Source organism: Myotis nattereri, assembly GCF_964212035.1.
Source record: "Myotis nattereri genome assembly, chromosome: 15".
NCBI classification, from domain to species: Eukaryota; Metazoa; Chordata; class Mammalia; order Chiroptera; family Vespertilionidae; genus Myotis; species Myotis nattereri.
In genome coordinates, this window is record NC_138090.1 from 1375932 (window position 1) to 1402956 (window position 27025).

The 27025-nt window shown below is 52.2% G+C and overlaps 1 protein-coding gene across 1 annotated transcript in view; it reads right to left on the reverse strand.

Moving 5' to 3' along the window:
* Positions 1–9213: 9213 nt before the first annotated feature.
* URI1 (URI1 prefoldin like chaperone) overlaps positions 9214–27025 on the reverse strand; it is a 30195-nt gene continuing 12383 nt past the window's right edge. The window contains exons 3-11 of the mRNA XM_081107858.1: positions 26383–26461; positions 25218–25353; positions 18405–18496; positions 18155–18212; positions 15265–15430; positions 13674–13992; positions 12034–12173; positions 11202–11451; positions 9214–10008 (exon numbers count right to left, since the gene is read on the reverse strand). Coding sequence (XP_080963984.1) covers positions 9832–10008; positions 11202–11451; positions 12034–12173; positions 13674–13992; positions 15265–15430; positions 18155–18212; positions 18405–18496; positions 25218–25353; positions 26383–26461 — 1417 coding nt within the window. The 3' untranslated portion in view covers positions 9214–9831. The remainder of the gene's footprint in view (positions 10009–11201; positions 11452–12033; positions 12174–13673; positions 13993–15264; positions 15431–18154; positions 18213–18404; positions 18497–25217; positions 25354–26382; positions 26462–27025) is intronic.

Below are 27025 nucleotides of genomic sequence, written 5' to 3' on the forward strand. Positions count from 1 at the left end.
GGCCACAGCATCTTTCTCCACCGCCCGTGCCTCCGTGAGACGGGCCCGCACAAGCACCTGGGGCTGAAATCCCCGCAGCCCTCACAGCCCAGGAGAGCGTCTAGAGCAGGTGGGGAACGGCCAGCCCAGGGGCCACATGAGGCCCCCCAGGCATTGGGGGAAAGTTAATTAAATGCTTGACCGAATACACCAGGCTACTTTTTATATATATACACATATTTTAAATATTTTTATTGACTTCAGAGAGGAAGGGAGAGGGAGAGAGAAACATCCATGATCAGAGAGAGAGTCATGGACCGGCTGCCTCCTGCACGCCCCCCACTGGGGATCGAGCCCACAACCTGGGCCTGTGCCCTGACTGGGTATCGAACCCTGACCTCCTGGTTCCTAGGTCAACGGTCAACCACAGAGCCACGCCGCCGGGCTAGCGGGCTCATGTTTAAGTGGATGATTTGTTTGGCCTTCGAATGACGTTGTCAATGTCCACATGGCCCTGGACAGGAAAAGGTTCCCCGTCCCTGCCCCACACGGGCGAGGAGACCCCGGGCGGAAGGGCAGAGCCGTCGGCCTGAGTCCGGAAGCAGAAGCAGAGCCGGCCTGCTGGGCTCACGCCCCCGGGTGTGCAGGCGGGCGGGCGGAGGGCGGGCGGGCGGAGGGTGGGCTGAGGTGCTGCAGGGCTGACGTCTGCACCCCCTTCACCCTGACGCAGGGTCCCAGCCGCAGCCCCGCTCCCCCACCCCCGCCCACCGCCTGCTACCACGGGGGTGAGCCTGACACCGGAGCTCTGCACCCGGCCCACCCCACACCCATCCGGGTAGGTGGCAGCCGCCTGGCGAGGTTTGCTGTGACATTTCAACACTAACTGACCTTCACCAATGGTAGGGACTTAGGACTTCCTATCGCAGCGGTTCTCAACCTGTGAGTCGCGACCCCTTTGGGGGTGGAACGACCCTTTCACAGGGGTCGCCTAAGACCATCGGAAAACACATGTATAATTACATATTGTTTTTGTGATGAATCACTATGCTCTAATTACGTTCAATCTGTAACAATGGAATTGGGGGTCCCCACAACGTGAGGAGCTGCGTTAAAGGGCCGCGGCGTTAGGAAGGTTGAGAACCACTGTTCTATCGTCAGGGGTGCTCTTCTGAAATCTGCAAGATAACAAACCGACTGATAAACAATCTCCTCCCCCTCCGCAAATGCATAGATCACGGCCACAACTCCAACACAATTAAAACACGTTGTACGCCCGGCCGGCGGGGCTCAGGGGCTGAGCGTCAACCTAGGAACCAGGAGGTCACGTGCGACTCCGGGTCAGGGCACAGGCCCAGGCTGCGGGCTCGATCCCCAGGGTGGGGCGGGCGGGAGGCAGCCGATCCATGATTCTCTCTCATCACTGATGTTTCTCTCTCTCTCCCTCTCCCTTCCTCTCTCTGAAATCAATAAAATATATTTTTTAAAAAAATAAATTGTACATTTCAACAAAAACGTCACTGCCCAAGGCTATGAGCAGCACGGGGCACCTGGATTTGGCCCCACACCTTTCCTCAATATTGTCAACAGTTATCAGCACACAGATCTCAGGGGGCCCCGGGATGGGGGCGCAGACACTGCTGGGGACAGACAGCCGAGGCCGGGACGTGTCCCCGAGCCTCCCTGGCTCTCGGACCAAACTCTGCCCCAGGACCTGTGCTCCGGTGCGGTACTCGCCGCCGTTCTCCACGGCCGGCCGTTCCGCGTGGGGAGTACAGCAACGCCCCGGACGCTGGGCAAGGCCCGGCCACGCGCCCTGGCACCGACGGCGGGACGGCCGCGGGCAGCATCGCGGGCGGCGCGGGAATGAGGGCGCTGTGTGCGCCGCGAGGCCGCGTGGGCCTGTGCGTGACTAATCTGTCTCCTGCATTATTTCATTCAATCTCCTCTGACTTTATGCCTTTGACATTTTTGCTACACTCAGTAAATTTGAGTGAATAGGCAATTTTAGAGAATTTTTATAGCGCTTCGGAGAAGTCATAGGCAGGCGGGATCTTTGTTCAAAATTGAACAGTTTCAATATTTCCTTTGTCTCGGGTACAGAGTAATCTTCAGGCCAAAAAAAAAGAAAGGAAGAAAGAATGCTTTAACCTTAAGATGTTAACCGTGTTTCCTGAAACAGTTGGGTTATTTTAAAAAGGAAAAGAGAAAAGGGAAAAAAAAGAACAAGCGTCTGAGTGAGGAGCTGCCCGACCTGTGCCACCGTCGTTCACCAGCGGGCTCGCCGCCTGCGACGGGGACAGGCCTCTCGCCGGGTCCGGGGGCGCGGAAGGTGCTGGAACAGGGGTTACGCTGAAATCGGGGGTCAGAGGGCCTCACTGGGCAGCGCCTGCTTCCTCTGACGTCGTGCGGGGCCTTCATTTGCGGTGGCACCTGTGGCCAGCCCGTGACCTGGTCTGTGGCGGAGCCCGGCCGGCCCGGCGAGCCGGTCACTGGACCGCGGAGAGGGCGACAGGAGATGAACCGCGGCTTGCCCCGCTGCCCTGGGGGGCGTCCTCCCGCCCTCGGCTCAGGGGGCAGCGCGGCTTCCTGGTGAGAGGACTGCCCCGCCTCAGCCTCTCTGGCATCCTGATGCCCCCGCCCCATGGAATCTTATTTTTCACAAAGCGAGCTCCTAGTCACGTGGAGGAAGCCTAAAAGGCCACGAATTGGTCTGAACAAGCTTCCACAGCACATGGCGTCCATGAGTGAGAAAAAATAAAAGAAGGAAAGGGCAGTGGAAGTACTGAGGAGGAAGTCACTAAGAAATCCTTCAAATAATAATAATAATGATATGAAGTGGTAGGAAAAAATAGCAAAAAAAGCTTCAAAACGTAATAGAGAACTGAAATGCGTAAACATGTCACAACATATATTTATAGACTGTCTAGGAGGCCCCCAGAACCATAGGAAATGCAAAAAAATTCGCTGTTAATAACTCATTCTCCAATTGCCCCCCTTAAAGATCAAACTGCCCCCCTGTGGGCACGTGCCCCACGTGGGGACCTCTGGGCTAGCAGGTGCTGTGGCTTATCCTTTTGAAAAGATTATTAAACTGTTTAAAGTAAATGGAGCCCTAGCTGGTTTGGCTCAGTGGATAGAGCATCAGGCTATGGACTGAAGGGTCCTGGGTTTAATTCCCGGTCAGGGCACATGTCTGGGTTGCGAGCTCAATCCCCAGTGGGGGGTGTGCAGGAGGCAGCTGATCAATGATTCTCTCTCATCACTGATGTTTCTAGCTCTCTCTCCCTCTCTGAAATCAATAAAAATATATTTAAAAATAATAATAAATTAAAATGGGAACTTCGGAGGAGTCTATTGGATGGATCCGGCAGCCAGTTATGCTTACGGTGTCTGTAATATCAAATCGCTCATCACCCCACACCCCGCAGGGGGGCGAAACGCTAACGTTTAGTATCTTTGAGGTGTTTTCAAGAAACGGGGCCTCCGGATCCGCCAGGGGGAAGAGGGGAATTCGGGGCACCTGCTGGCCTGCCCGCCCTCGGCCAGGTGCCCACGTTCCGGAGCAGGACGGAGCTGGGCCATTTCCCAGACACCCCGGGGCGCTGAGGGCCCCGCGCTGTGGGCTGTGGCCTCGTGGGGAGAGCCAGCCCCAGCCATGCTCCGCGCAGAGCTGAGGGCCGGGCAGGTGGCGCCGAGGTCCCTCCTTGGGGCAGCAGGGGCGGTGGCGTGCTGGTCACCAGCAGGCAGCCGCTGAGGGCAGGGGAGGGCGTGCGGGGGACAGGGGAACAGCAGGTAACGAGCTCCCCAAACGCGGGCGCCTGGCCGTGGCCCACAGACTCGGAAGCCGTCGGGCCCACACTCCGCTGCCGTCCCCCACGCGCCATGCACGCCTCCATCTCCCCGGGAGCACAGGTGATGAGCGGCCAGGGCCCAGGCTCGTCCCAGACGCACTCGTCTCCGGAGACCTGGGTCTGCGACTCCTGGTCCACGGATAAACCTCGTCGCCACGTCTCCGCCTGGGACACGCGGCCCGATCGTTCCTCACGGCAGACACGGAGACCCCTCGTGATCCCCCATCGCCACAGGCACGGGGTACATTCAGTGCCGTGCGGTGTCTGCAGGGGCCCAGCTGCGGTGTGACCCCGCCCGCCGGCAGACGCGCCCCCCGCCCCTGCGCACCCCCCCAGCACCGCCTGCTCCGTGGGAAGGCTGTGCCGCCTTCTGGCGCGTGGCCCATGTTCACAGCAGACATGCCCGTGACGAGCTGGGACGGGGCCCCATTGATTTAGACTCCGACCCTGAACAGAGGTCCTGTGGGCCTGTCTCTGCACATTCTAGTCGATCAGAAAGCTTCTCCGTGAAAGGGCCCGCCCGCCCGGCGGGACTCGGGCTGAGCGACGACCTGTGGCCCAGGAGGTCAGGGTTCGGTTCCCGGTCAGGGCACAGGCCTGGGTTGTGAGCTCCATCCCCAGTGGGGTGCGTGCAGGAGGCAGCCGATCACTGATGTTCTGTCTCATCATGGATGTTTCTCTCTCTCTCTCTCCCTCTCCCTTCCTCTCTGAAATCAATTTTAAAAAGTATTTTTTGAATGAAAGGGCCGCCCTCGCCGTTTTGGCTCAGTGGACAGAGCGTGGACCTGCAGACTGAGGGGTCCCCGTTTCGATTCCGGTCAAGGGCACATGCCCGGGGCTGTGGGCTCAACCCCCAGAAGGGGGCATGTCCAAGGCAGCCGATCACTGATTCTCTCTCATCATGGATGTTTCCACCCCTCTCTCCCTCTCCTTTCCTCGCTGAAATCAATAAAAATATTTATTAATAAACGAAAGGACCCACTCTTTCCAAACGAGATTGAAAATAAGACGTCCTGCCACGTACAGAGATGGGACCAGTGTTACCACGCAGGACGGGGGACCTGCGTGTTTAGAGCCCTTGTTCCTGGCCGGCGAGGGGGGCCCCACGCTTGAGCGCCCCATGGACACGGTGACTAACCCAGACCCGGCGGGACGCCCGCCCCAGCACCCAGCCTGCCGCGCCGCACGCGCGCTCTCTCGGCTACAGCGTGAGCGAGGGGGGAGCCGGTTGCCTAGGAAACCCTCCAGTCCTGGTAATTATGACTGTAACGGACTGCACACCCCACCTATAACCGAAATGAATAATAATGCTCACCAGTGACTGGCAGGCCTCCGCCGCCCTACTCGCCACTGCCCCCTACCGGCGCGCGAGGCGAGTGACAGGCAAGCCGGGGCCTCCCCGAGAGAAACCCGCAGAGCAGCACCCCCACCCTCACGGCGCCCCCCCTCCCGCCTCGGCTTCCTCCTCCAGGTCCTGAGTGCCATTCACGCAAATTGCTGCCCGATCAATAGAACAAAAATGAAAAGTGCTCCGTGCCCGCTAGACGGTGGGGGTGGAGCCACCTAATGGCCGTCGGTCATCTCAATTAAAAGCCATTTCATCTTGTGACATGAGCGGGTCCAAACAAGGCACTTAGGTCGGTTGGCAGAGGCTGGGAGCGTGCGTGGGTGACGGCCCCCCCACCCCGTGCGAGCCCCCACGACCCCACCGGCAGGGCTGGCTCCCGAGCTCAACAGCTACAAACAACACCCCACCCGGGGGTTCTGATCAATTAAACGGCGTGATTAGCAGACGGTCCGTATGTCTGGGGCCGCGTCGTCCAGCCGCGGCGCGCAGCTGAAGTTCTGCCCCTGGAAGACGAGTCTGTGCAGAAATGAGAACATGGCGTTGTTTCCTGGGTTGGACTTAAAAGGCACAGCGGGAGTTGGCAGAATGCACGTATCACGGGGTTAATGTGGGCTGGGAAGCAGCGATTTGTAACAAAAAGATCGCGTCCGAGGACACGCAGCCGGCTCTCCGACCCTGCGCCTGCCCGGCTGCCATGAACAGCAGGGGCAGCGGCCTTCGCCACCAGCAGGGCGGGCCCGCTGCCGGTGCCCGCTGCCGGTGCCTGCGCCGGGCTGAGCTGCGTGGGCAGGGCGTCCACCCGGCTGATGGAGGCAGGATGGGTATTTCCCGGAAGGAGTCTGGTCCCGGACACTCAGGCCCCACAACATCCAGGTTCTGTCCAGTCCAGGCATTTTATTTTTACTTCTATTTTTTAAATATATTGTTATTGATCTCAGAGAGGAAGGGAGCGGGAGAGAAAGAAACATCAATGATGAGAGAGAATCATGGATCGGCTGCCTCCTGCACAACCCACACTGGGGATGGAGCCCGCACCCCGGGCCTGTGCCCTGACCGGGAATCGAACCCTGACCTCCTGGGTCATAGGTTGACACTGAGCCCCTGGGCCCCGCCGGCCGGGCAGTCTGGGCATTTTAAACTGGCCGTTCAGGGGCTCAGAAGAAAAAGGAAAATGCCCGAGCATTGCTGAAGCTGTAGACTGGGATCCCGAGACCAAGGGTGTGAGGAGCAGACGGGGCCCCAGCACCCCTGGGTTAGGGGTGTCCCGGGACTCAACCGAGAGGTTCAGCCCTAAAAGCTCGAACAGGGTCCAGCCTTGGGCTCCATGAAGACCAAGGAACGAGGCAGGACCATGAGGACGGTGCCAGGAGAAGGACGGACACAGCACTGCCCACGGTCAGGAACACGGCGGGAAACGTGCTTCTACCTGCGGGGGGGGGGACCAGGAGGGGGGGTGGAGGCCCCCGGGCCGGGTAAGGGCAGGCCAGGCCCAGCTGGGGGCGGACATGAGACACGGTCGCGGCCTGTCAGGCCACGGGCTCCAGGACTGGCCTCGGCCCGGAGCCGCGGGAGGCTGCGCAGAATGAGACGCGAGCGTTTTCGGAGAACACTCAGGGCAGGACGGACACCCGGGTCAAAGGGCGCGGTGAGAGGGTCCTGGAGCCCCGGCCTCTCCCGAGACAGCGCTGCGAACCTCGGCACAAGAAGGAACCCAGCGCGGGGAGAGGGCTACAGCGGAACAGCCCTCCATTCGGACCCCGGGGCGTGACGGGGAGAGGCACTGGCTCTGGGACAGTCTCCCCACAACGCACACCCAGGCGAACCGTCAGGACGCACTGGGCGAACCCAGAGTGAGAGACAGTCTATGAAATCCCTCGGGGCCACGGGAACGAAGACCTGAGAAAGGGCCCCAGGGTGGGACAGAGACGTGGACGGAGATGGGAGTGGGTGGCAGGGAGGAGGCTTCTCTCACCATCTTTTCACGGAGCTGTGACTCCGAGAACCACAGTCTCCCCCAAATAAACCATGAAAACAGAACCAAGGTGTGGAGCAAACCCAAATGACAAGTGACTCACCATCGCCCTGGCCAGTGTGCTCAGTGGTTAGTGTCGCATTTGGACCAAGGGCTGGTGGGCTCAGTTCCTGGTCAGGGCCCCGCTCGGGGCACCTGCGGGAGGCAGTCGATGTCTCTCTCACATCGATGTTTCTCTCTCTACTCCCCCCCCCGCCGCCTTCCCTTCTACTCTAGAAATCAACAGGAAAAATATCCTCGGGTGAAGATTTAAAAAAAATTTTTTTAAACAAAAAAACAAATGACTCACAATCACAGGAAAGGCTGGGAAAGGAAGGAACGAACCTAAGTCGCATGGAAAAGGCTCTCGGGTGCCCCATCCAGTGTAGTGTTGTTAATAAATGGATTTCTGCCCTGGCCGGTTTGGCTCAGTGGGTAGAGCATCAGCCTGTGGACTGAAGGGTCCTGGGTGATTCCAGTCCAGGGCACATGCCCAGGTTGCAGGTTCGGTCCCCAGTGTGTGCAGGAGGCAGCCGATCCACGATTCTCTCTCATCACTGAGGTTTCCGTCTCTTTGTCCCCTCTCTTTTCCTCTCTGAAATAAAGACATATTTTTTAAAAATAAAGTAGAATAATAAATGGATTTCTGCCAGGCAGAGAGGCACCACGAACCCGCACCTGTGTGTGCGCTACAGTTCAGGAGTGAGTTCGCTGCAGGATGAGCTTCTGGGGTATTCTTCCCAAAAGTGCAGCCGCGCTCAGTGGCAGACAAAAACGAGGAACTGCCCACAGACGCCTAGAACTCGGTAAACGCATCGGGGTCGAGGGTGACGGGGAAACGGGTGGCGCCGTGGGGCTGGCGGAGACCCTGGTGGGGACAGGAGCAGGACCGCACACGCGGGGCCCGGCCAGGCCGGAGCAGGGAAGGCGGAGGACGAGCCACGGAGCAGACGGCAGCGCAGTGAGCAGCAGACACGGGGGACCTGGCTGGGGGAAGGGACTGGGTCCTGCGAGACGCGGGAATGTAGGAGGCGCTGGTGAGGAGGCAGGGGTGGGGGTGGCACTGGTTTTGCAGCTTCTCTCGGGTCTAAGGCTGGCTCGGTGCACAGGCCGCGGGTCTGCTGCTGTCGCGGTGGCTGAGGGCCCGGCGGAGCCCTTGGCGCACTGACTCGGTGAGAGCGCTGCCGGCCCGGCCTGCTCCCTGCCATCCCCTGGGAGGGACCCCATCTACTGCGAGAAGTGACAGACCCCGAGGCCAGGAGGCTGGAGACAAGGCAGGGGCACGGAGGCTAGCTCACGGCCCCGCTGACTCCCATGGGCCGCCCGGCCGCCCGGCCCCCAGCAGCTGCCAGGGCTCCGCCAGGCGCCTCCGGGGGCACCGCTGTCCTCTGGTTTGGTTTCGGGTTTTGTGGGGGGTGGGCGGAGGCCAAGTCGCTCGGGATTTAGTAAAGAACACAGCCCCTGCGCTACCCCTCAGCGTGTGGGACTCGGCTCAGCCCGTTAAAGCGCATCTTCATGAGCTCTTAGTGCCGCTGCTCCAGTTACAAACACTCCTCTTTTCTAGGACATAACTTCACTTTGTTTAAGCAAGAATTCATTAAAGGAGCTATAAATAGCCTTCAGACACAGCCGTGAAGAGGGGACGGGCATTGATGGCTTGTTTTAGGAGAGCACGATGCTTTTAAAAGCCACATGTTGGCATCAAGCTGAGGATTTACACGTGCGACACAATTTTCTACTAGAGCACGTTTCTGCGTTTTAAGTTTTGCTGAAAGTAAATATGCCATTTCGATTCATCCTCAGAGAATGAAGGGTTGGGAAGACCAGGACATAAAATTTCTTGTTTTAAAATCTTTTTGATCATGAAGACATGCTCTTTCTCCCCCAAATACAGCACCCGTTACACTGCACACGCGGAGGCTGCCCGGGGCCGCGCGGGCGGCTGGCGGTGCTCGCAGCGCGTGCATAAATCAGCCATTTCCACACGCGGCTCTGAGTCATAAAGTCCACAGCATTTTTGAGACCAAGTTTCATAAAATTTTTACTTAAAAAAAAAAAAGTTTTACAAAATCCCATTCTTCCGACCAAGAAGCCTGCCCACAGGCCACGGGAGCTCTGCCGAGGACAGCGGCAGCCCGGGGTTAAAGGGCACCTCGCTGCAGAACCCACCAGAAGGTTTCTTAAAGGGCCTTTCAAAGGCTGAAGCAGGAAAGGCTGCTGGGTCTGAATCTTACGTTTCTGCCACATGGTCCACGCGGTGTGCACATCACAGCTGGCACGGAACCGCCTGCGTTTAGTTCAAAACCAACCACGCCCAGGAACATCCTCTGAGAAGCGATCCGAGAGCCGCGGCATCAGAGGCAGCAGCGGTGTCGCCGGTGTGGAGACGACGAGCAAGCGGACTGGGAAGTCCTGGGCTCACTCGGATCCTCATCTCCACCGACGAACGGGAGAATCTGCTTCCACTCTCAGAGGAGCCATCAGCGGTACGAACTCCAGACAATGCAGCACGAGGTTGCAGGGCGCAAGCGCCCACCGCCTGGCAGCCTAGGTCCTCTGCTGCAGCCTGGGTCCTCTGCTGCAGCCTGGGTCCTCTGCTGCAGCCTGGGTCCTCTGCTGCAGCCTGGGTCCTCTGCTGCAGCCTAGGTCCTCTGCTGCAGCCTGGCGGCTTTGAACTTGGACACCCGCTTGGGGACCTCCGACCCTTCTGACGGGACTTCTCTCCGCTCAGGGATCGTGGGCAGCACAGGGTGGACCGTGGCCGGGTGCGGGGTGAGGCAGGGTGACAACTCTTTCTCTATTACAGTTCCAGAAAAAGCCTACAAGACAAACGCCGGAGTGTGGTAACAAAACGCAAGGAAGCTGCCACACAATCCTTTATCCTGTATTAGTCAATGACACATTTCTTTTCATTAAAAGTAAATTCACAAGATTTCTGGATTAAAAAACATCAAAATACAAATTGCTCAGAGAAATCAAATGCCATTACAACATCTTAATCACACCACCAAGTGGAAGTCCACTCTGACAGCTCACACGGCGCGGGGCCCGGCCCACAGGCACTCCGTCTGGCAGCAGCGACGGCTCGACGTGGCGTCCGCTCGTGCACTTATGGGTATCGCACTGTGTCTCGCCTCAACTTTATATAAGAGTGGAACCTGAAAAGTAACACTGCTGCCCGGCCAGCGTGGCTCAGAGGTTGAGCATCGACCTATGAGCCAGGGGGTCTCTCATCACTGATGTCTCTCTCTCCCTCTCCCTTCCTCTCGGAAATCAATAAAAACGTATCTATTTTTAGTGACAACACTGACACCGGTGGGATGAGCACTGGCCTCAGCACTCGCTACGACTGACCGTGCGGCAGACCCGAAGGCTACGGCGTCTGCTGGGCCGCCTGGCACGCGGGCTCCACTGGAGCCACAGGACTGAGCACAAACACGGGCACACACCAGCCCGTCTTCAGCGGCCACCTGACCGCTTTACAGGAAGATCGATAAAGACCAAGTTGTTACGACTTTTTTTAAAGATTTCTGGTGTCTGGAGCCTCCCCCGGCATCTCCTAAGAACTCCTGTGCACACTGAATCGGACAAGCTTTCACGCAGTTTGCTCACCTTGTACACCAGGGTCCAGGTTAGTGAAGACCACGTAGCACTTAAATGATAATCTGTAAAAACACTATTCACCAAACAAGTACAGCCTGGAACTGACCAGGTCCTGTGAGTGTGAGTGAACACATGAAGCTAAGCTACAAGGTGAACAATGCCGTTACCCAGCTTAACCTCAATAATAAATACATAAAACAGCCATTTAAAGGCAATGAAACGAACGACTGATAGACCAGACCTGGGAGAGAGCACAAGAGCAAGGCCGCTTAGAGAAACACCTTCCGCCCACAAGAACGTGGGACAGGGGCAGGGAGCGAGGGCCCTGAAGGCCGCGGCCACCCCCCCCCACCCCCGCCCCCCAGGAATCAGCCAAGGACACCGCGTGACACGAGTGACACACACACACCTCGAGCGTCCCGGGCGCGGGCGAGAGCGTCTCTGGAAGCGGCTCCTGCTCCTGCTCCTCCTCCAAGATGCTCTCGCCGGCGTCGCTGCCCAGGGCGTCCTCGCAGCTGACGCTCCGCAGGAGCCCGCGGCGCTCCTCGCACTCGGCGCTGCCCTCGCTGGTGTCGCTGCACACGCTGTTCTCGCGGCTGCGCGACTTCAGGATGGACTTCCGGGGGACGTACGCCCCATTCACCAGGTCCACGAAGACCCTGCAGCCACAGCACACCCCGCTGAGGTCGCACGCCAACACGCGGACCCGCGTGTGTGAAACCTGCTCCAGAAATCAGCCTGACGTGTTTTATTCAAACGTGGACCTAACGTTTTCACCGTCAAAATAACTGTGTAGCCTCAAAGGACGTATTTCCTGCTTTTGAAACTGTAACCGGGGCTAATGGCGCACAGCCCTTCCCTATGAACACGTTCTGGGCGGGACAGCTTCATTTGCCGAAACCCCACCCATAACTGAGGCCTACCTGGGAGGCAGGCAGCAGCCTCTGCCATTTCCAGAACGTGGGCCGTGCCGGCCATCAGGCAGTGCCAGCACCAGGCCCAGCCAAGGCTGCAGCGGCCGTGCCAAGGCCCCCGCCCAGCCCACCGGACACACCTCCACTTCTAAAGTTCCAGAGGCGTAGTTCTAGATCCATCGGGAACGTTTTAAAGTGCTGGCCAGGAGGGGAGGGGGAGGGGAAGTGAGCGCACGCCCAGGCTCTGAACTGGACCGTGGTGGCCGGGCAGCTGCCCGGGGACGCCTCGGGGCCCTGCAGAGGCTGGTGCAGGCGGGGCCCGCCCACCTGTAGATGTCCGCAGGGGTCCTGATCGTGGGCAGCTCCGGGGCCGGGTGGCCACCACAGCTGTTCCTTCGCTTCCGTTTGGCTTCTTCCTTCTTCTCACTGAACTTTAAGGTGGTGTTTTTCCCAGTGTTGATTCGAACCTAAAACGTCCACAGCAAAAAATGACAATCCTCCCGAGCAATTAGGTCTAAGCCAAACAAAACCAACGCCCTCAGCACTGACAGCAGCGGGGCCGCCTGTGCTCACCGCACGGAAGCGAGGTGCAGCGTGAGACGCGGTCAGACGCCCCCTCCACTCCCCACCCCCCCACCCCCCCCCGCAGGCCCACAGCACTGAGCTACCTCACCAGCGACCACTCCAGGCCCCAGGGCCTCCGCTTTCATATCAAAAGCAAAAGACAGACCCTTAACAACACGGGTCTGAGCGGGCAGGGCCACTCGTCCATGATGCTTTCGGTAAATACACTGAAAACCAAGACGGACCTGCTCAGGGCTCTGTCCTCCCGGTGCCCTGCTCGGCACCCTGCACTGCCCCGTGAACAACACCCCCAACGCCCTGCACTGCCCCGTGAACAACACCCCCAACACCCTGCACTGCCCCGTGAACAACACCCCCAACACCCTGCACAGGCCCCTCGCTCCTCCCGCGCCGTCCGGCTGCAAGTACGAGAAATGCAAGGCCCAAGGAATCACAAAGCGAACTTTCTTTCTGACGAATCAGCCCTTTTTCCCACGGAATTCAGTAAGCGCTCCCTTCAGTCTGCAGTATTAGAGCATTAAAAAGCAGATAATTATTTCCCTTCACATTAGAGCAAGGATAACTTAAGGGACCTGAGAAATATCAAATATGTTTTAAACATGTTTCATTAAATAATCATCACAGGCACTTGGGACGGAAAGCAGGCCCTGCGGGGACACGAGGGGGAGGAGCGCTACGCCGAGAGCAGCCGTGGTCTCCGGGCCGCGTCCTTGAGAAAGACAATGAGAAAGGAGTGCGGGCTCCTCACACAGGTGCGGAGCAGGAGGGCAGGGGTGGCGCAAGGTGGCCTGTCCTTCTCCCGGAGCCCAGCCTCCCCGACCGAACTTCCCCAGGGCAGGATGGCTGCACGGCCGTCTGTGGCTGCTGAAGAGAAGCTCTAACCCCAGCTCTAAATGCCAAGATTCTAGAGTCATGATTGCCCACAGATGTTTATATTTACTTGTCAGAAAAGAGACTAATTTTTACTTCCTCCTACATTTTTCCTTCTTGCTCATGATGTTCCTATTCATTTTATGCCAGCCGCATAGAAACGACAACCTGGTGTAATTAAAAACTTAACTAATGCAGTCACTTTCAAACACCCTCCACACCAAACACCCACCATACAACTCACTCTGGGATTCCCGAGGGAGCCGTGATGAGGGAAGGGGGGGCGGCAGCAGTCGCCTGGAACCGACCCCTCCCGGCCCCCCCCATCCAATCCACTGCAGAGACCCGTGGCCCGATGCGTGCTAACGACTCAGACTTTCCCCCCTTTTTTTTTAATGAATTGATCAGAACCAGGGACAAGGGACGTCTTGTTTGGCACCATGAACATCAGGCGCTGTGAAGACCGTGTCTTAGAGGAGACCCGACAGGAGTAAAGGTAGCAGCATACCCACCCGCTTGGGTTCGACGGTGTGAGAAAAGTATATGGTTGGTACAGAGCTGGCCTCTGGCCCAAGAGCATCGTCATCGTCACCATCCTCATCCTCATCACTGAGGGGGCAACGAGAGCCGTTCACAGCGCAGCTCGGCCCGCGGAGCAGCTCCGCAACGGTGTCGGCCGCGGGCTGACAGCTGGGAGCCACGGCCTCGGCCGCTGGATGCGTCCCGTTCACGTGTCCGTTCACACGTCCGTTCACATGTGTGCTGGCGTCTTCGCTCTCCTCTTCGGAAGACGCTGTGTCTGCTCCGTTTGCAATCAGAGTGGGAGGCTGCCTAGTAGAGAAAAGGGGAGAAGAGCCACGTGGAACACACACTAGCGTCTTACGTTTTCTCATTTCCAGTTCACGTCGATGGGTCAAATTTAAGGTTTCGAATAGGATACTTTTTAACTAGAATTCTAGGTCAACAAAAATTTTCTGAAATAAACAAAAACACATTAGTTCCTCTGCTGATTCTGTGTACTGTGGTTATTCAAACAAAAGTACAACAGAGTACATGATTTTTCTAATATTTGCAAAGAGGACGCTGGCCATACAAAATACAAGCACAATATAAATAACACGACCAGAAATTTGTAAGAAATTCAAAGGATTCTGTATCTCGGTTTCAAGATCAGAAACTAAAGCCACAGAACATGAACATGCTTATCTTCTATTTCTACAATGACAAGCATGTGTTATGATTTTTAAAAATAATGTATACATGTGCACACAACTTTATTCATATACATACATGCATGCACATTTTTCATGCTTCATTCTACACAGGATTGGAGGACCTTATAAAAATAACAAAACCCAAAGTGCAATGGGACTGAAATGCCATGATGCAAAAAAGAGAGATCGTGACCAAGAACACCACTAAACGGATTTAAAAATGGAACAATATCAGTTAATCAAAAATGCCTGGAGTGCAGAGGAGGGGGAGGAAACCTATCCTTTCTGCGCCATTTTACACGGAGACGAGGCACTGCCTATGGCACATCACCGAAGCACAGCAGCCGGGAGCCTGCGTGGGGAGACTCTCCCCGCAGGGGATGCGCATGGAGCTGACTCCTGCCAGGTCACAAACTGCCCACAACCACATAAGTGCGCAAAAACAGCAGAGACCCGTCCCGGCAACACACACACTCAGCGCCTTTCCTCTTTAACAAGTTATTCAACATAAAAACACTTCATTCAAAATGTAACGTATGAGCCCTGACCGGTTTGGCTCAGTGGCTAGAGCGTCGGCCTGCGGACTGAAGGGTCCCAGGTTCGATTCCGGTCAAGGGCATGTACCTTGGTTTCGGGCACATCCCCAGTAGGGGGTGTGCAGGAGGCAGCTGATCGATGTTTCTCTCTCATCGATGTTTCTAACTCTCTATCCCTCTCCCTCTCTGTAAAATATCAATAAAATATATATATATTTTTAAATGTAATATATGAGATATCCATACTTCCGTGCGCATCCTGTGTCCCCGAGGAGTACACGCTCTCTCACCCAGGAGGAGGGTGGCGAGGAGCTGAGTGGAGGAAGCTCTGGGGGAGGGCGGGCTGTCAGTACCTCTCAAGTTCGCCCAGCAGCTCCTCCTGTCGCTCCAGTTCTTCCAGCCGAGCCCACAGCTCCTGGTCCGCGAGCAGATCCTTGGATTCAACATTTGCAAAATCCGCTTCAAAACTATTTGAAGTTTTGGGCTTGGAGTGAGGTTTATGAGCAATTCGGTGTTTTGCTATTTTTCGAAAAAGGAAAGACAAGGCTGTTAACACCAACGTCACAAAGGCCCAAACCTGGACTTGGTGGGGCTTTCCCAGGAGGCGAGGGGGCGCTGAGACGGGGGGGCGTGCTCACACGGGGCCCAGGGGCCACAGCACCGCCCCCGGAGAGGGTGTCAGGAGGGGACGCTGAGACGGGGGGCGTGCTCACACGGGGCCCAGGGGCCACAGCACCGCCCCCGGAGAGGGTGTCAGGAGGGGACGCTGAGACGGGGGGCGTGCTCACACGGGGCCCAGGGGCCACAGCACCGCCCCCGGAGAGGGTGTCAGGAGGGGACGCTGAGACGGGGGGCGTGCTCACACGGGGCCCAGGGGCCACAGCACCGCCCCCGGAGAGGGTGTCAGGAGGGGACGCTGAGACGGGGGGCGTGCTCACACGGGGCCCAGGGGCCACAGCACCGCCCCCGGAGAGGGTGTCAGGAGGGCAGCGTGGGCTGCCCGGACCCGCTGCCTCAGAAGCGGCTTAGCAAGAGCCCAGGGACTGGCACGTTCAGGTGGGGAAGAGCTGCTCCATGGCTCACAGCCCGCCCTCCTTATCGCACGAAATTCAACACCAGTGCGACCTGCCTCCGTCCCACGGCAGAGGCTGCAGTCACTAAAGCACCACGTTCCAGCATCGCGGGCACCTCCACGCGAGGCATGGAGAGCCTGATGCCCTCGGGGAACCCACAGAGTGCACCCCGAAAGCTGTACTACAATTTATATATGAACACGGCTCCTTTCTAAATTGCTGTCTCTTATTTGTAATCCTCTGTGAGGGCAGGAGATAGAAAAAATCTGAACTCAAACCTACCTGCTCTTCATTTGAAAAACAAAAACAGTTTTATTATAAAGCAAATTAAGCCTCTGGAGGCAACAAGGGAGGAGGTCTAAAAGGCGGTTATGACACAGAAAACACCGAAGTCATATCTCACAGCCCATGCTCTGTAAGTGCTGCTGATAAAACAGCATTAACAAGTTTTACGTCTCAGACTGTACGATACATACATCTCATTGGCCACAAAGTCATCACCCGTCTTTCTGCTCTTTAACTTGAACACGCGTCTCCTTAATTTCACCTGCTAAATCAGTGGTTCTCAACCTTCCTAATGCAGCGACCTTTTAACCCCTAGAGTGCCGGGGAGAGCGATCGCGCTCCTCCTGTCTTTCGCCAAAAGTGCCGGGAGCGCTATCAAAGCTTTGAAATATAAAAAAAATTATATTAAAAAAAATAAATTAAAAAAAAAAAAAGCCCTGGCCGGTTTGGCGCAGTGGATAGATAGAGCGTCAGCCTGTGGACTCAAGGGTCCCAGATTCGATTCTGGTCAAGGGCATGTACCTTGATTGCAGGCACATCCCCAGCGGGGGGTGTGCAGGATGCAGCTGATCAATGTTTCTCTCTCAACGATGTTTCTAACTCTCTATCCCTCTCCTTTCCTCTCTGTAAAAAATAAATAAAATATATTAAAAAAAAAAAAAAGCTTCGAAATGGCATCCAGTTCTGTCTGCTTTATTTTTTTTTTATCTTTAAATTCTTTATTAGTTAAGGAATTACAAATGTGTCCTCATTCCCCCCATAAACCCCCATTCTAAGTCTGCTTTTATTAGTGATGATAATATTGCTAAATATGTTAATGTAGTAAAGGTTTCCTTAAGTTTTTGAATATGTAACTTCATTTACTTGCAATTCATAATTTTTTTCCTAAACTGCTGTAAAATTAGCAAAAATGCCCTGGCAATTTTAGCATAGTTCCTAGGATATTAATTGGCGCTCAAAAGGTTAATACAGTTCCTCATGTTGTGACCCCCAACCATAAAATTATTTTCGTTGCTACTTCATAACTGTAATGTTGCTACTGTGATGAATCATAATGTAAATATCTGATATGCAGGATGGTCTTAGGCGACCCCTGTGAAAGGGTCGTTTGACCCCCAAAGGCATCGCGACCCACAGGTTGAGAACCACTGTGCTAAATGAACCTGTGAGGCCAAGGCAGTAGCAATGGTGTGGCTTCTAAAATCACCACTATTTCAACCAATAAATTCTCTCCAGAGTTAACTGCTAACGTATAAACATCAAAATAAATGTTGAAAGTAACAGCTTCGACAGTCATGAAGTGTAAGCCATCTCCACGCGGGTTTACAAGGCTCGCTGTGGACCAGTTCCCCGCGGGCGGCACCTCACCCTGCAGAAGGGACCCCCCACTCGTGGCCGCCCTGGCAAGAGGAGACGCAGGGAAGGCCCTGCAGCTGCCACCTGAGGCTCGAGGTGCTCAGGCTACATGCCTTCCTTCTTCCCAGCACAGCCTGGCCGGCCAGCCTCCAGGGAGGACAGCGACGGGAAGGCCCACGTGGCTTCCCTGAGGTCAGAGAGCATCAGGGGCAGAGCTGAGGGTGCGGCTCCTGAAGGAACCGAAGAAAGCCACGTGGCCTCACCAGGGAGCTCGGTCAGGAGCACGCGCTTCACCCCAAAGTTCTTGATCCGTGACGTGCTCGATCTGCACATGCATTAAAATCCATCGCAGCTGTACAGCAAGTATAACAATTATAAAAATTCATGGGAAATGGGACAAATGTTCGCATCTTAGGAATTAGAAAGTATCATATAATAGAACCCTAAATATCTCACAGGAGATACCTCAAAATTCAACACAGCAGGCAAACACTTAAATCACTACACAGAACCCAATCTCAGCGCTTACCTTTAAATTCGAAGTCACTTTTAATCTCTTCTCTTATGTCAACAATATCACCTGCAGCCTAATTGTTTAAACAAAACAGCACATTAACAGTACGAACTCGGTGCGTTAGGGTTATTACAAGTCCACTCCTATAGCCTAAGACAGATGTCTAAGGGCATGGGAAAGCTCAACTGATTTGTTCCTTGGATATAAGATTTTTTTCAATATGAATTTTTTTCTAAAAAAATAGGAAACTGAAAATAAGACTCACATCACTCATTTTCTGCAAATCTTCTGTAAATTCAACTCTGGATTCAAAATTTGTCATCACTTTTTTTAAATCATCTATTGTTTTTCTTACATCTGAAATAACAAACACAATCTTTATGTGAGACATGGCACATGTCAGACCTGGGCAATATTTCACCTGTGGCCCTAGCTACTCACGATTCAATGATTCCATACTAATGCTTTACGAAGAGTCTTGCCTCATTTCACTTTCATTTTAAATGGATTTCTTAAAAGTACAGTCACATTGGTTTTCTCTGACATCCATCTCCCCCTGCCCTGTTCCTAACAAACACTTCCCCTGGGCAGAGAGGCCCAGCCGCAGCGGGTGGCCTCGCGCCCACAGCCCCGCCCGCTCGGACCACTCACACACACACCCTGCTTCACACAGATCCTCCTGGCCCGCTGGACAAGTGAAGAGCATCGGTTAGAACACGTTATTTTATTTCTGTACAGAAATATTCCTGAATTAGGTGACGGAAATGACATTTTTTATTTTTTATGGCATATTAGCATTCATATTTCCAAGTTTAAATTTTAATAACTGTGTAATAATACAGTCTATAGATTCTCAATTTCTCCTAAACATCTCTGCCCATGAATTTCTTTGGAGAAAAAATCTTCAATTTTGGGACAGACATTTCTCCATCCAACACTGATGACGCAACAAGTAACCCACGTTCCTGTGACTGAGGGGGGAGCTCGCTGCTGCCAGTCAGCGCGCATCCCGGCACACGGACTTCTAACCCTAATTACGGGGCGACTGACACCCGCTTTTCTCCAGACACCGCCTTGCTGAAGGACAGGCCCTGGCGGGGAATCACAGAGCCCCCCCCCCCCCCCAGCTGCTCTGTGGTCCCTGCTGTCACTCAGCAGCAGCACATCGGAGAGGGGGGAGGAGGGGGGAGGAGGAACGCCCACAGGTCCTTCCCCACCAGTGATGGATGTGGGTCTGGCAAAGGTCTAAGCAGTTAAAATATCTTTTAAAAGAATGAAAATAAGGCGAGTGTTAGAAGTGAAATATCGCCCCGCATTAAGGGCTTCTGCCACAGTGGCACGCGCTCTGATCGGCTCTCGTGATCCGCAGCGATGCTTTAGACAAGACGCAGCCACTCTGCTCTAGCCATGAATGGGTTACAAAAAAAAGACTGCATTAACAAAATGAAAATTACGGTGTAAACAGTTCATAAAATCTCACAGCCCTGATGTCGCTCTAGATCATTAAATTTCTGCAACAATTAGACCTTTTCTCACGGCAGCAAATTGGACCGGTTGCCATGGCAAATCTGAGCCCTTAAGTCATATATCTTTGATTGCAGAAAGGTCAGGCTCAGACAGCCTAATAACTCAAGGAGCTGTTTGACAGATTTCATCCGAGCACGGCCACATAACAGCATAAAACTATGTCGGCAGTTGTTAAAAGCAGGGGGTCAGGGAAAAGGTTAAGGTTATGGAATGTTTTTGCTTCAGTAAACTCAGTCAGATAATGTGTCTAACCAGCTAAAGAACATTATTTTAGGTAGGAGGTCAAATCAATAACTTTTTTCAAGAAGACTGGAAAATATTAAAAATGGCAGGTAGGTAAGCTAAGTGCATTTTTAAAAGTCTGCCCACATATAAACACCGGGCACGAAGCTGGCGGGGCCAGCGAGAGCCTTGGGCTGTCGAGGCCATTGTTCACTGGCGCTCCCTGTAATATGGGAGTTACTTTCAATCATCTGTCATTGATGTGAGAGGAATTCATCATAAGTCACGCATGTGAGAAAACGTGTGTGAATATTCCATGTAAGAAGCTAAAGATGCTTCAGAAAAGGGTGATTGTGGGCAGTGATGTATGATTCCACATTTCCCCTGGAGTCAAAGAGCTTCTTCAGTTTTACATGAATATAAACCACTGCCACACAGTTAGGGAGTCAGATGATGTGCTGTAGGATTATACACCTTAAACCTATGTAATTTTTTATGAACCAATATGACCCCAATAATTTTCTTTAAAAACACAGGGAATCCAATCTCAAGATCATACATTTTCTATCAGAACTGCAGAAATCACTGAGATTACTACCATCACACATACATGATATACACAAATGCACATTATACCTCTATTAAAATATCATAAGTTCTATGTTCAGAAACAAGAAAAAATTAGGTAACTATAGAAAATTCAAGACAAGAAAATGAAGCTGGGCCAACGGCAAACAACAACAAACTGGTGCTCAGAATAAGGGCAAAATATGGCAGGACAAACACCTATTCTGATTTTGTATAAAAATAAATAGGTCAAAGTAAAATGCATATCTAAAGGTTAATTCAAAATAATCAGAATAATTTAATTCTATTTCGTTCTATAACTTTGAGATTTATCATTAATCACCATGATGTTTGTTATATTTTTCACTAAAGCTTTTTGGACTCCATTCTCCCAAGCTCATTTTGTTAAGAGATGAAGTAGACACAGGTCACCAACAATGAATCATTAAAATAGGCTCAGTAACCTTTCACATTCTCCACACAAGCAAGCTGGAATCAAAGGCAGGGAGGTTTCAAGCTGCATTGAAATCACAGTGAATGAAAACCAGCTGAGAGAACAGGAAGTCCCCTCTTTGACACGCAGTATCTGCACTAGTTTCGCTCTCATACAAACGTTTGAATTATCCACTGGTGCAGGCAAAAGAAAACACGTTCGCTTGGATCAAACACACAGCTGTGAAAATGTACAGACAGGACCCCACATACACCAAAAACAAAAAGCGAAACGAAAACCGGGGAAATTAATCATTTGGAGGAAAGAAGAACAAAAGATGCTTTTCAAATAATGAACATTTTAACCAAAAACTAGTTAAATTTTATAGGATTTCAGAAGTATAGAATCTGGTATCATTACTGCTTGTTTTGCATGTGATTTCTGCAGCCAGCGTAGGCCAGTATTGTAAACTCTTCACTAGTTTAGACTCTAGTACAATTTGCCTAGAACTTGCTAACACACTGCACCAGGTGGAAGGAGGGAAGCTGAAGGCAAATGAAAGATGCCAACTCTAAGGACCCGTGTACACCCGGAAACCTAGAAGCCCTAAGGACTCAGGCAAAGTCATCATCTCCACCTGAAGATCAATGGCAGGACCAAACCCTTAGAAATATGTAGCGAGCAGCTTGTGGAGTTACATGCATGTAAAGGAATAAAGTTAGGGACGTCATAATTATTGCAAAGCCTTCATAAGAGCTACAAACTCCCTCCATGAACGCACCCTTCCCCCCAGCTGTGCACCCGTGAGTGCTGAACAGGACTGGCCGATCAGGACAAGGCCTCTGGCTCCCATGTGCCTCCCCTCTCCGCCTCCTGCCTGCTGGGTGCTGGGTGCTGGGTGCTGGCATGTTTCGGATTCTCCCAGCAGTGCCACAGGCGCTGCCCCCTGGTGGAGAGGCCCACCCTCTGCACAGGACCAGTTCAAAGGGCTGTGCTGCCACTTAGCAGACACTGAAACCTAGCACTTCACACTGACTTTGCCCCATCCCCCACTCAACAACAGCAAACAGCCCTGGCTGGGTGGCTCAGTTGGTTGGAGCAAACAAATACCCAACTTGGACTAAAGACGTGAATCTACAAATCCAAAAGGCTCAATTAACTCCAAGTAGAATAAACCCAAAGAGACGCACACCAACGCACACACTCCAACTTCTGAAAGGCAAAGCCAGGGGGCTCCTGAAGCAGCAGCAGGACCCCCCCCGGGAGGATCGCGTGAGGGTGTAAGCCATTTCTCAGGCCTGAGGGGTGAAGTGGCTGCAGCCACGGAGAGGCAGGCGGGGGCTTTACGTGATCCTGGGTCCTGCCGTGGAGCCTGTATCCTATTCTGTGTCCTGACGTGGTGCTGGTTAAACAAATCTTTACACATGTTCTGACTCACCGAACAGTCACCAAATGAAAAGTCAATGTCATGCTCATAATTTTAAAAATTAAAAGAACTTGAAAAAGCTGGTCATGTTGATGTAAATGGCAAAATTGCAAGATGTGAGCACAGAGGGTAGGACACTCGCAGAAACCACCTTCCTCAGAGCCCCTCCTCTGAATCCTTTTACTGTTTTTGTGTTAAATCCATTTTGCTCATTTTGCTCATTTTTTTTTAACATCAATGACCTCCACCTTCCCCAAATGCCTGTCAACATGAAGAAGTATGTTTAACTTGTTATATTTTTCTGCCTTAAGAAACATAAAGTATCTTTTCTTAGGAAATGTCAAGTTCAACAATATGCCTAAACATTTTCTTCAGTATTATAAAAGAAAACTGTGAATAAAACAACTTTTTTATAATTAATTTCTCATAATAAGTTCTCAAACATAATTTATATGCATATATTTGAAAATTATCTTAGATAAATATTGATCCCAAAAGTCATCATGTTTGGTCATTTTCAAGACCATATTTAAATTGAAAAGTGATTTACCAAGAAATATTTCTGTATTCTAGAGCTCTATTCTATTAAAAGTATTGTCCCATTAATATATTAAGTCATCTTGATTCTAAAGATTTCTTTGCTGAAATATCCATATTAAAATCAAAATGAAAAAACTTGAACAGACTGTGAGCTGACTTCCCATAAGCAGTAAGTGAACGCTTCTCCATCAAGAAAGGCCTTTGGGAGGGACCACGCCCATTCTCTCTCCTCTAGCGCACGCACATGACTGTTTGAATGCAGCAATGCCACAAGTACCACTGCCAAAAATTTACACAGGCCTAACAATAAGATTCTGATTAGTGTCACAAAAGACCAAAATATGTATCGATTATAAACTTATACAAGTTGATCTGCAATTAAGAGTCTCCAAATATAAACCCCAGAATCCCAATGAGTAAATGAGTTCTCTAACTAGTATCCGCTCATGTGTAAGTGAAGTCATCTCATCATTGAAAAACTCAGCTGTTTTCTATCTATATGACCTCATTTATGTAGAAGGACCCTCAAAAACATATTCTCAAATGCACATTTACCTAGAAGGTTAAAAGCAGATAGGGGTGCCCTGACCGGTGTGGCTCAGTGGATAGAGCGTCGGCCTGCGGACTGAAGGGTCCCAGGTTCGATTCCAGTCAAGGGCATGTACCTTGGCTGCGGGCACATCCCTAGTAGGGACTGTGCAGGAGGCAGCTGATCGATCTTCCTCTTTCATCGATGTTTCTAACTCTCTATCCCTCTCCCTTCCTCTCTGTAAAAAAATTATATATATATATATTTTTTTTTAATATATTTTATTGATTTTTTACAGAGAGGAAGGGAGAGAGATAGAGAGTTAGAAACATTGATGGGAGAGAAACATCAATCAGCTGCCTCCTGCACATCTACTGGGGATGTGCCCGCAACTCAGGCACATGCCCCCGACCGGAATCGAACCCGGGACCCTTCAGTCCGCAGGCCGACGCTCTACCCACAGAGCCAAACCGGTTTCGGCTTAATTTTTTTTTTAAAAGCAGGTAGGGGTGATATTATGCTACCAATTTAAGTATACTATTTTAGAAATAAGAACATAGATTAATAAACCTAATTCTAAAATGCAACTAAGCTAGGACTTAATTCAACCCACCCAACTCTAAAATGTGTGTGTGTGTGTGTCTATGTGTGTGTGTTTATCAACAACACACTTACTATTTGGTGTCAACAAATAACATCACAGATAACAAAACTAGAGAACTAGCTCAATAAAATGATGCAGAAACCTCAAACCACTTAACAAAGACAAGGGTGCATTTTAGGTACTCCAAACCTGGCCTCTTCTGTAAACCAAAAAACACATGTTTAAGAATTGTTTCTACTTTGAAAACAGGTATTTCTCTCAGTTCAGTAAGTAGAAAGTTAACTCCTTCTGTGTAGGCAAGTATTAAAAGCAAACATAAATCAATGAGAGAGCCTACCACAAACCAATTATCTATATATATAAAAGGCTAATATGCTAAGTGTCTGTCAGACCAGTCGCTATGACATTCACTGACCACCAGGGGGCAGGCGCTCAACGCAGGAGCTGCCGGGCTGCAGTGACTCGGCAGTAGCGGTTCTCAGGTGACGCACCCCGAAACCAGAGAGGAGGGAGCCCAATTCCTCGTGGGGCCACGCAATTCCACCTTCAGCCATGTGTTGTGTTGTTGCTTGGGCACTGCTGGCCCCGAATCTGGTTTCCTGCACACTTGCGTTTGCGTTCCACACCCTGTTCGACAGCAACTTTGCAGAGTGCCCTCTTGCACTCCAGGACCCCTCAGGATGTCGGAGAGCCGGTTTCGGCTGAATCCCGGCAGGCCAGGCCAAGGGACCCCACCTGACAGAGGGACCCCACTCACTCCGCAGACAGCCTTGAGCCGCTGTGCCATCCCAGGTACGGCCGGCAGGGAGGGACTGCAGGAGGTTGGCTCCAGGGCATATCCGGCCCGTCTTGCCCAATCCTGCCCTGCCAGCCACCTTCTAGTTAATTTCCTTTCAATGTGCATATGAATCCATGCACCGGGTCACTAATAAACTATAAAATGCCCCCAACTCTTATGTCTTCCCAACTTCTACCTACAAAGCCACATGTAATGACATTTACATGATGCAGTTTCTAAAGACACACGAATGTGGGTGCTAATCCACCCAGAAGTGCCGTCGTCCTGCTCACTCCCACAGGCTGGTTCTTCTCCGACTGCCTCTGATGGACAGCCCCACCCAGAGCTGGGGCGGGGAGGTCACGGAAGGCCCTTTCAGTAACACACAGCCTGTCCGCTTGGCACCCGGTGACCCATCTAGCAAAGGAGCATCATTTAGAATCGGTACATACGTCCTTTCCGGTGCTCGACTAAGCCCACGGCCTGCTTTGCGGAACACTTGGCAAACCAATTGTCCCCCAGTAACACAGTGACTTCATTAGTATGGACGAGTTTTCCTGGCATGAAGGCAAAAGGGCCAAATGGTACCTATTTAAAAAATAAAATAACAGCATTAAGAACACTGGAAAACATATTTTATGAAACATTAAGCATTAAAAGCTCTGCGTTGAGGTCTTTTTATCTGTACACTAAGAAAAATAAAATGTCAACGTCACAGAAATGTAACACTCTAAGTTTCACCAGGAAAACCTACAGGAGTTTGTTTTATGTTAATAAATCAACAGGGGAAGACGGCACATTTACATACACCTCTCAGAGAAATCAGCATTGTCTCGAAGTCGTCATCCACCTGTTTTTTGTTCATTTATACTTTTTGTTCATTCATAAATCTAAATGAAACAAACTTGTAATGAAATGTTAATACCTTTGATTAAAAAAACGAAATTATTTCCAATAAAATAGCCATTTATTTTTGCAAAGCAGGAATGAATAAATAAGTAGCTTTAACAAATCTACAAAATGTATAAAATGTTTAGGCCGGTAGAATGGACAACAACACACAAAGTGCCTGGGTTGGTGTAATTAAGAACAGTGTTCATGAAGAACATTCATGCAATGAAGGAATCTAATCCAGGGCTCTTGCACAGATGACTATGTCAATATGAAGATCATTTCAACAGAAACTAGCAGGACCTTTTTATATAAAATCAATGTTCTAAGGTTTAATTCTGTGAATTACACAACAGTATGGTCTGTTCCTGCTTTGGCTAACAGGAAGCGACTAAGTGTGATATTTCTGTCATAATTACAGTTTTCTGACATAGTAAACCTGCACACCAAATATGTCAAATTGTGTGCTAGCATTTCTGCCATGTATGTCACCATGATGTGATCACTTCATGGAAGTCTGGGGGGAGGGGGCAGAAGAAAAGACCCACTATGCTACGACTGGTGTGTGAGTGTGAAGCGAAACAGACGAGCCCTATGGCTGCTGCCTCTGACGCAGGACCTCGGCGTGGTCATCTGTGACCTGCCGCCGGAGGCACAGGAACACTATCCCCACCCAGAGCAGTGTCTGCACAAGAAACAAGGGTCCCGTAGGGACACGCGACCCACCATGATGCTGTAGGACAGCTTGTCGGGCAGGGTGCCGAGCCGCTCCTGCAGGGCGCTGTAGTCGTCCTCCACCTGCTGCCTGTTGACAAAAACACCAAACCCGCCATCAACACACCCGTCGGCTCCTCCGCAGGCTCTGGGCCAGCGCGCGGCTAGTCAGAAACCTCGTTTTAGCCATTTGAAGACGGAAATGTTTTTTTCATTTACACATCCAGTTTTCACAAAGTTTCACGATGGCATGACGCCGTGACACACTTCCCGGGGAGGGAGCCGCCAGGGCTCTGGCTGCAGACGAGGAGCACTCCCGTCTCCTCCGGAGGAAGGTGTCTGACCTGAGTAGAACCTGGCAGCTAAGGCAGACAGTGATGCTGGAAGGAACGGAAACTGGGGGGAAGGAGGGGCTAGGGAAGCTCCTGGGTGAGTGGACAGGGGCTGCAGAGTAGAAACCACCAATAACATCTGATCGGGGCTTCCGTCCTCAGAAAGCTGGGGGCTGGGAAGTGGGGAGCCATGCCCCTCATCCAGGCCGCTCCTGGGATGAGGGGGGAGAACCCACAGGGGCGGGAAGAAATCAGGCAGAGGTCAGCACAGGCAGCCCGCCGGCTCTGCATCTGCTTCACGCTCCATCCAAACAGAGCTGCCT